The 10,851-nt window shown below is 31.7% G+C and overlaps 1 protein-coding gene across 1 annotated transcript; it reads right to left on the bottom strand.

The window, feature by feature from the left end:
* Window positions 1–220: 220 nt before the first annotated feature.
* LOC127714065 (protein PFC0760c-like) lies at window positions 221–4,173 on the bottom strand. The gene is made up of 3 exons (XM_052220013.1): window positions 4,167–4,173; window positions 905–1,261; window positions 221–852 (listed from the first exon to the last, which is right to left on the bottom strand). The coding sequence occupies exons 1-3, from the start codon at window positions 4,171–4,173 to the stop codon at window positions 221–223; spliced, it is 996 nt and encodes a 331-aa protein (XP_052075973.1).
* Between the last annotated feature and the right edge of the window lie 6,678 nt (window positions 4,174–10,851).

The raw sequence follows: 10,851 nt of genomic DNA, 5'->3' as shown, positions 1-10,851 counted from the left end.
AAAAAAAAGCAGACAACATCATGGCCAAGTTATGGAATAAAAAGAAACGGACAGATATACAACAGTCCACAAAAAACTACACAAAAAAGTAAAGTTGAGCAACATGAAGCCACCCCCCCAAATACCCAAACAAACAACAAAACAACCTGGGTTGAACTAAGGTGCTCCGGAAGAGTCAGCGATTCCTGTTCCACTAGTAACACCCATCATGTAATACTTGTTAAAAACTGCATAATGATATAAGGATATCAGAACTGTACACATTGTCTTTGTTTAATACTGTGACATTGTCTTTGTTCAATACTGTGACATTGTCTATGTTCAATACTGTGACATTGTCTATGTTCAGTACTGTGACATTGTCTTTGTTCAATACTGTGACATTGTATTTGTTCAGTACTGTGACATTGTCTTTGTTCAGAACTGTGACATTGTCTTTGTTTAGTGATGTGACATTGTTTTTGTTCAGTACTGTGACATTGTCTTTGTTCAGTACTATGACATTGTCTTTGTTCAATACTGTGACATTGTCTTTTTTCAGTGCTGTGACATTGTCTTTGTTCAGTACTGTGACATTGTCTTTGTTCAGTACTGTGACATTGTCTTTGTTCAGTACTGTGACATTGTTTTGTTGAGTGCTGTGACATTGTTTTTGTTTAAGTACTGTAACATTGTCTTTGTTCAGTAATGTTATATTGTCTTTGTTTAGTGATGTGACATTGTCTTTGTTCAGTGCTGTGACATTGTCTTTGTTCAGTACTGTGACATTGTCTTTGTTCAGTACTGTGACATTGTCTTCATTCAGTGCTGTGACATTGTCTTTGTTAAGTGATGTGACGTTGTCTTTGTTCACTGCTGTGATATTGTTTTTGTTCGGTTCTGTGACATTGTCTTTGTTCAGTACTGTGATATTGTCTTTGTTCAGTAGTGTTGCATTGTATTTGTTCAGTAGTGTTGCATTGTCTATTGGTCAGTGCTGTGATATTGTCTTTGTTCAGTAGTGTGGCATTGTCTTTGTTCAGTAGTGTGGCATTGTCTTTGTTCAGTACTGTGGCATTGTCTTTGTTTAGTGATGTGACATTGTCTTTGTTCACTGCTGTGATATTGTCTTTTTTCGGTTCTGTGACATTGACTTTGTTCAGTACTGTGATATTGTCTTTGTTCAGTAGTGTGGCATTGTCTTTGTTCAGTAGTGTGGCATTGTCTTTGTTCAGTACTGTGACATTGTCTTTGTTTAGTGATGTGACATTGTCTTTGTTCACTGCTGTGATATTGTCTTTGTTCGATCTGTGACTTTATCATTGTTCAGTACTGTGACATTGTCTTTGTTCAGTGCTATGACATTGTCTTTGTTCAGTACTGTGACATTGTCTTTGTTTAGTGATGTGACATTGTCTATGTTCACTACTGTGACATTGTCTTTGTTCAGTACTTTACCATTGTATTTGTTCAGTGCTGTGACATTGTCTTTGTTCAGGACTTTGACATTGTCTTTGTTCAGTACTGTGACATCATCTTTGTTTAGTGCTGTGACATTGTGTTTGTTCAGTGGTATGACACTGTTGTTCGGTACTGTGAAATTGTCGTAGCCACAATGTCGATGTACTTTTTTTTGTTCATTCGTAATATCACCTTATACGATTTGTAACCGGTTTGTAACAACTATGAGCAACACGACGGTTGTCACTAGTGAGGCTCCTCGTTGGGGTGTCCAAGTAGTCACATAATCACAAATTGTTTGCCAATATAATCACACAATCATTAATTATTTGTTTAAGCAAGATAATAAAACAATCAAATGTACTGTCCTAGATTACCAAATAATCAAATAATCATGAAATATTTGGTCTGGTAATCAATTAATCACTATAAAAACGGCCAAGTAATCACATAATCAAAAACCCCATGAGGAGGCTCACTAGTAAAGCAATACTTACTTTATATAATTCGCTTCCCGAAAAACTGAGTCCATCCGACAATTTATTACTGTATAATGATTCCTCTTTCTGCTTATATGTGTATATGTGTAGAATAATAAAAATAAGATAGACAACAGACGCAGATCCAGGATTTGATGTTAGAGGGCACTCTTAGAATTGGGAGTATATGCTAAGTATCTCTTGATACAGAAAAATAGTTTCTATCCTAGTTTCATCAAATTTTCTGCGGGTTTGACAAAACATGTCTTAAATTAAACCAGTCCTTATATTGTATCTGAATTCTACGCAGTTAAAACTAAGTCATTATATCAGTTAAATGCACAAGAATGAACAAAATAATTCCAATTTTGCACTGAATACTGTCTTTTGCTCACAAAGAAGTTTCTGCTCAAGTTTCGATAACCTCAATGTATGGTTGACAAAGTTATATATGTGTAAAAATCTTTAATGGATATGCATATTGAAGATTCTATAACATTTAGTAAAAACATTTGGTCAGTATAATTGTCTTTCCGCTTCATGTTTCTGTTGAAGGACCAATTTTCCATGCCTACCTTCCACCACAAAAGATAAATAATCCGTAGCGTAAAGTAAATAAATAGGAGAATTTCGAAATGGCATGGTCTTTACTATACATTTCCTTGTGCTAGTTTTAAAGATTCTTGTACACAATAAATAAAAGTGAAGTTTTAATTCTCAAGATTTGGTTTTTACGTTCGTTTTCAAAATCTAACGAAATTTACCTAATCTAAAATAAACAGCGTGCTAAAAATATATACATTCGTCATGTGTGCATAGACGATGACTATATAAAGAGTCATGAATTTATTTATTTTTTCGTCCTGAACATGCATGAAATATTTGCCACTGGACTTTAAGCAACCAACAATCAATCAATGCAAACTAATCGACCACACAAAGAACATATTTCAACGAGAAAGAATGGCAGAAGTATTATCTGGATTATAATAGCCAGCAATTTAGCCGAACGTCTATACACACACTTTTTTAATCTTTTCAATGGGATGTAAAAGAACTTTCTTCAAGGTTCGAGTCTTATTAACAGGAGGTTTTTTTATGTTGATTTCCGACGATTCTGGTTTTTTTGTCAGGATTTTATCTGTCTTCATTTACTGCTTCCTCGCTCCACTGATTAATGATTTCTGCCACGAAAAACTTGACCAAACTATGCTGGATAAAGCACAGCGTGGTAATCATGTCCAAAAAATGTTGAGGACAATAATATAATTCGCAAGAAGGCTATCAATTCGAAAATAAAAGGCACGGAAAAGGTTTTAGATATCCTAAACTTACGCTAGAACAAATCAGAGGTATTACAATGAGAATATATCAATTAAAGCAGGCTCCAAGGTATGTCAAGTTGGCGCCGGGTGGTCGGTTGTTGTGCGCATGTTGCTTCTATAATGTGGTACCTTGGGTACAGCAGTAGGGAACTAGAGACACCTATCTCGTGTAGATATTCAGATTCAATTTTGAATGCGAAAGATGTGCCACTTGAAAAAGATTCCGATTCTGATAATGATGGTTTCATTAAGGGGTGACTCTTACACTTTCATTTGTTGAAATAGCTCTATTAGATGCAAATACATTGATATAGTGAAGGTATATTCTGGTGACTGCATCATTGGGCGTGCAGCTTCATTGTAAATTAAGAGGCAGTTAGCAAGCCACCATTTATTTTGAAAAGGGGATGTTTTTTTTTTAAATTTCAGAACAAACTATTTTGTGAACTAAAGCATAAGACTGTTTTTTTTTAATTTTCAAATATAAGACGTATTTTCTCGCTTTAATAGATATACTGTTAAGTGTTTGCTCTCTTATTAAGGATAAGAATGTGTTTACAATCATTTGTGGTCACATGGCAGAGGTTTGATCCATGCGAGCTTAAGCCGTAGCTTAGGTTCCAGTCTGGTGTATTGTATCAACGTTTGGTCTTTTTGCTCTCACTGAACATACTCTACATAAAACAGTATAGAAATCTAAGTACTGAATGATGATTAGTATTGAAATTAAAAAAAACATCATTGATGCAAATTGTCAGCAAATGTGGTTACAGTTTTTTCTAGTTTAAACTGATTGACTTGTGATGTTATGTATCTTTAATAAACAAAACTTTGGTCATTTTGGAGATTTAACATTTTGTTTGGTATTACTATATGGAATGTGGTTGGTATATTATGCACCAAGATAGGTATATCCAATTACCTGACATTTTAATATGGACCTCCTGCAGTTTCGATTCAGACTCTAAGCCTTGTCTTTTAGCAACTTTTCATAGATTTTCACCTTAATTTAAATTTTAAACCTAGTAAGCTATACATGATTATAATTCAGGGAAAAGCTTTATTCATCAAGTCGAACTCCTTACATAGAATGAATCTCGTGGGTTCCACGACCATTTATATATGACCTTGTGTAATTTTATGTTATTTTTGTCAAAGAAAATTGCCTGTTATTTCTTTAATTTTGTAATGTATGTAATTGTTGTTTGGTTATAGAATAAAACAATAGTTCAAGTTATGAAGTCTGTTTTTAACGTAACTGCTATGAGGCAGGGGTTAATCATTATGCTAATGATGTCATGATATAAATAAGGTGTAGACTAGCATATTATTGGCAGTTTTCAAATCTTTTGCTAGGCCACCAAAAAAATGATAATAACAACGAAAAAGTTGTAATTTTTTAAGCTTTTATACCTAGTCAGTTGAAATTATAAAAATCAATTCATTTCAAGAGGGGTCAACAATGGCCCTTATTGTACCATGTTGTTTTCAAATTTATATTTTTTTTCAACTTTCAATTCGTAAGATTATTCAAAAGTTAATTTGAGCTGTAACTCCATTTAATGGTAAATTTCTAAACTAAAAAAATCACGTTTCTCGGACAAGAAAGTTTTTACATGTATTCACAAATTTCAAATGTTTGCATGAGAAACGTGAACACACCAATCTGACCAACATCGATTTTACGCTGACCAATGTCCTGACTGATTGAAAGATGCAAACATTTGAAATATATATAAGTATATATAAAAAAATAACTTTAAATGTTGAGCATATGAGGATTTCTGCAACTATTTGAAAAACTAAATATTAGTGTTAAAAAAAATAGGAAAAATCTTATTTTCTGTAAGAAAACAAAATTATTTGAAAAAATATATATTATTTTTCCAAAGAAAATAGGAAAAGAAATTATTTTCTGTAAGAAAACAAAATTATTCGAGAAAAATATTTCAGAATTTGAGAAAATAAATTCAAATCTAATTTGAGAAAAAACACAAATTACATTAACAATCTCCGAAGGTAATCCAGTGAAAAGTAAAAAAAGAGGTTGCAAAAATTGACCTGTATATTTTTAGGTCCGTTTTAGTCTTCTTTTAGAATAAAGTTCTGTTTTAAATGCTTCTAAATGCACACAAATGTGTACAGTGGTATCAAGTTATAATTTATATGGTTTGCAATATCATTTTTAACATGAAAATTATATCAAAAGTTTTTATTGGAGTATATTTGGGTATATTGGGGGTAAAAAGTCATATTGTGATCGTAAGCGGCTGACATAAACCATATATACAATAGTTAAGAAGATTAACACTTTAGATGTTGAGATAATTCAGCGCATTAGTTCCATTTTCTAATTGAATGTTTTCTTAATATCATATACTTACTAATTCACACATTTATATTAAAAAAAGTCAATGAAGTAATCGATCATCACACCATGGATACACAAATCCTAGTTCACACGCTGCTGCACATACACGTTATGACAACACGAATAAGCTTGTCTAAGTTTTATAAACAATTATACTCGCTTTATTGTTCAATCTAAATCGTTACATAATGATACGGCACCTTCTTGTATAATAAAGATTAAAATTGAATTTAAAGTAACAATAATTCCCGGTGTGACTCAATACAATTACAGTTAATGACATAATCAATGCTTTATACATTTAAATTTAATTACCTTATATTGTATTTTTTTTATTTTTTCACTAAAAGGTTTAATTATAACACAAATTTAGTATCCGATTTAAAGAAAATTTACTTTTACACGAAATTGATGTGCATGTTGTATTAAATTTCTTGGAATATAGCGAAACGAAATTGAAGTGATTGGAAGATATATATAGCACGGAACAATTCTAAGCGAGACGTAATCATTTTTCGAACGTTTTTTACGACATAATTATGTCTGATAAAAAATATAAAGTGACAACGGATGAACAAATAGAGGGAGAGGTAGGTGCTATAACCTTATGTAATGAATGTATTGGTGATGAATATCATTATTTATATGTATGTAATAATACTACTATTACTGAACTTCGGAAGAAATATATATACCGAAATATTATACAACGTTCCCATCTGTACTGAAAATGCAAAAGATGCTGTCATTGTGTCACTGTCAGTTATTGCATAATTTATCTATATTTATCATGTTTATCAAGAAACTATCTACTCTCATTTAGTAAGATGCATGTATCTTACAATTTTTATGATTTTTGGAAAGTACACTTTTGTAATTAGTCTCCTGTCTATTCTGTCATTTATTGTATATATTTGTAATTTGTCCTCACGTAACGCATATTTTGTGTCTGAGTGTAAATAAATAATTGAAATTGAAAATTAACGAATAACGTTGCTAAGGGTCTTAATGAGGACCCTTGATTTAATTCTTCATACTTTAATTCAAAAGTTTCCCTATTACTTATTTGTTTTGACTATTTTTCTCTATTCCTTATTTGTTTTGACTATTTTTCTCTTTTCTTTATTTGTTTTGACTATTTTTCTCTATTCCTTATTTGTTTGGACTATTTTTTCTCTATTCTTTATTTGTTTTGACTAATTTTCTCTATTCTTTAATTTTTACCCTTCATTCAAGATTCAAAGTTTTATTATCCTCAGACTCGATAGTGTACAAGAGGTCAATATACATACATACACAAATAAACGAAATATCTATACAATAATTATTAAACAATTATGAAAAACATTACATGTACGACAACAGGAGATAACACGCATTTGAGGTTCATCATTATATTATGAAACCTTTTCGCAAATATTGCCGTATTTACACCACACACTTTACCCTGAGTACAGACAAACCCGTGCACCAGGAAAAGCCTCGGAGCATAGTCTATCCTAGATATATATATAAAAAAGTGAAATGCATTTCAAGTTCCAGAAAAATTCAATGTACAGTGTTTGTCCATTATTCTCTATTCTGTAAGCCCCACCAGACCCTCATGTCTGTATCAAATCAGATACCTTGTTAGTGGTTGTCTTATGTGATATTTGAATTTGAATTTTTCAAGTATTTATTCTGTGATATTTTAGCTTATTTTCACGATAATTTAATGTGTAGAAAATATCAATAAAGGGTCAAAATTTATAAACTACTGTTATTGTAATATCGCATGGAAAAGAGTATGAAAACACTTAAATTAATTCAAAATATTATTGCATATTAACCCACAAATATTAAAACACAAAAAAAATTTTTAGAAAAGGGGGGGTTAATTACAAACGCGTGCATCTGTGTTCTCTTTCGAATAATGACTTTTGAATATGAAAAAAATAATGTAATCTTTTAAAGTATTTGTTTCGTCTGAGTTTTATTCGATTTCAAGATATTTTATGGTTAATTGTTCTGCTTCACCTCCAATTCTTTTAAAATTAAAAAAAAAAGTACGGTCATGTGAATCAACTGATTTGATTTGTGATGCCGCTATATATAAGGTTCCTGATTGGGATCATCCATGATTTCTGTTTAGGTAATTTTTCGCTATTGTTTTTATTGTTTAAACCCATTATTATCTATTCTTTATATTTTACCCCCCCCCCCCATTATTCTCTATTCTTTATATTTTATCCCCCCTTATTATTCATTATATTTAAACCCCCTCCCCCATTATTCTCAACAAGTTTTAAAATGTGCCGATATACGATTTTGGGACGAATATGCAGAGGGCGGTATACATTTATTCTATGGTTGAATGATAAGCATAAGCATAAAAGATTTATTTAAAGTCGGTTACACATATAACAATACAACATAAGCTCTGTTTAATTGATTTTTGCTTGCTTAACATCCAGCGATGTTTCTACCTCCATGATATACGAATAAGAATTTCGCAATAACCAATTTTGAAAACTAACCTGTTATTACCTTCATCATCCGTGTATGGAGAATGTTACACTTTTTCTCAAAAAAACATTTTACGGCATTACCAATTTTCATTCAGAGGGCTGTGGGAAGGGACCCCAAACGTATGTCTTGTGTCTTCTTAATGAATTAGCTTCATTGATTATTTTAGAAATTATAAAGAAACTTATATATATATTAGTTCCAACTCCTTCAGTCAAAGATTACCATATATCTATATACGGTTATTCTTTTTAAGTCCCCTTTTGGCTATGTAGCTCCTTAAGTAACCAATCATGTATGCATCTTTGGCTTTCAAACTTGTGGGTTTGAGCGTTCATAATAAAGGTTATTTCAGAAAAGAACTTTGGACGCAATTACATTTACAACGTAATATTTTCATTTTCTAGCACTTGTTCTACACTACTGGTGGTAGAATGCTAGTAAATTTGTCGAAGATACCAGTCACCGAGACCAGCTCAGTAGTCAGTGCTTCGGATTATAACTAACATTTATTAAAGTTAGATATTATAGTAATTATAAAGAAACTAAAAGAGAGGCGGAAGATTCCAAAGGTATATCAAACCTCAGAGGTCGATGCCAAACTGACAACGCCATGGAAAAAGACAACTCCCTCAGACAAAGTTGACCTTGACCATTCTTTTTATGCCATCGTGGTCATGGGTTTAAACCTTCAATCTTTCCTTAAATTTATTTCATGAATTTCAGATATGCACTCCAGAACCAGAGAATGGGTGGCAAAACTTGAAGAAAGCAATGAAAAGCAAAATATTGGACGATGAATATGAAAAAAGTCTTTTTTGTGAAATGCGTAAGAAAAGACGGACAAGTAAAACGTCCATGGATGATTTGTCCATTGAAATCCCTCGTTTCTTGATCAAAAGGCCATCTCTTATTCTAAATGATGAGATATTAGATTTCAATAGGAACATCTACCAGTCTATACAATCGAGCACACCCACATCAGACGAATTTGAGCTATCAGACTTTGAAGGTAAGATTGGGGTCTGGATGGGGTCCTGAAAATATTTAGGTAATTTTTCTTTATTTATTTTAATTGCCCATTATTCTGTATTTTCTTTACTTTAGAACCAAATTATTTTCTATTCTTTATATATTTTGCACCCTATTATTTTCATTATTTTTATTTTTCCTATTTTTTCTATTCTATATATTGTTGCCCTTTATTCTACACTTATAATGCTCATTGTTCTTTATTCTAACGCCACCCAGACCCCCTTGCACTGTGACAAACTACGTTTAAATATATTTTAAATATTAAAATAAGGAGATGTGGTATAATTGCCAATAGAACAACTATCAACCTGAGACGAAATGATGTAGATGTTAGCATCTATAGCTCGAGAACTATTGAACTATATGTCACCGTACGTAAGGCATTCAACAAAGATCAAAAAAAATTCCGAATATGTAACATATAAAAATATTCGATATTACAAATTATCGCTATTTTACGAAATTTTCCTTTGATCTTACTGACTTAGAGTATTTGCTATGAGAAATTGTAAAAGTCCCACTATATATGTATTTAGTTTATACATGGGTTTAAAAATCTATTCTTAGATGATGAAGACACCATCGAAAGCGTATGCACTTGTCAAGAACAATATATTCGAACGTGCAAGAAATATCACGTGGTTCCGGTATCAAGATTTTATAGACAGTTAGAAGGAAATTCTGTGATTCTTAAAAACCACCAATTCAGCAAGGGTGAATTTAAAGCTTGTGCAGTTGCTTTGATGGTGAGTTATTTTTTAATTTAATAAATGTTGAACTAATTTTGCTTTGAAACAAATACATGTACATGACATCTAAACATGGATTGATCTTATGGTATAATCAAAATTTAAGATATAAGCAATGGATTTGGAATTGCAAAAAAATTTGCATTTTTGTTTTAAATTTCAGAACTTTTTTTATAATTCCAGTAAGTTTTCAGTTTTGACTGGATATACAGCCCTCGCACGGTCGGTATTTTGAAATAATTTTTTGTTCTTGTCAAAATTTTCCTGGTCCGCGACTTTTCCTGAATCCACCTACTCCAAGATATGTTCAACATTTAAACCTGATGGAATCCTATTATATTAGATATCTATTATCTTTTAACCTTTTAAAGTTAATATTTTACAGTGTAATGGCACAGTGAAACATCTTGATATTGAAGGCGGTCAAATTGGAGCCGTCGGAATGTCGCATCTGTCTGATCTGTTATATTATACTGATTTATTAGTAGAACTAGTGAGTATTTTATGGTTTATTAGTAAAATTGGTGAATATTTTATGATTTATTAGTAGAACTAATGAGTATTTTATTGTTTTCATATTAATGAAACTAGTGAGTATGTTTTATCTTCATTTAGATAAGACTAGTGACTGTACCAAGTCAGGAATATGACAGTTGTTATCCATTCGTTTGATGTGTTTGAGCTTTTGATGTTGCCATTTGATTAGGGACTTTCCTTTAAGAATTTTCCTCGGAGTTCAGTATTTTTGTGATTTTACTTTTTACATATACCATTGTTTTCAAATGAAAAAATTGACAAAAGTAACACCAACCAAAATATAGGTTCCAAAGTCAACATTTAGGAGATCCTAGTAATAATGGCCTCGACAGGACTATGTTGGTAAAGACATGCCATTGTTGGTCAAAACAGAGTGATGTTGGCCAAGCAAGAACACTAATAGCATAGGT

Source organism: Mytilus californianus, unplaced genomic scaffold, assembly GCF_021869535.1.
Source record: "Mytilus californianus isolate M0D057914Y unplaced genomic scaffold, xbMytCali1.0.p SCAF_9, whole genome shotgun sequence".
NCBI lineage: Eukaryota > Metazoa > Mollusca > Bivalvia > Mytilida > Mytilidae > Mytilus > Mytilus californianus.
Note: the sequence above shows the minus strand (reverse complement) of the source record. Positions and strands in the feature narration are given on the sequence as shown.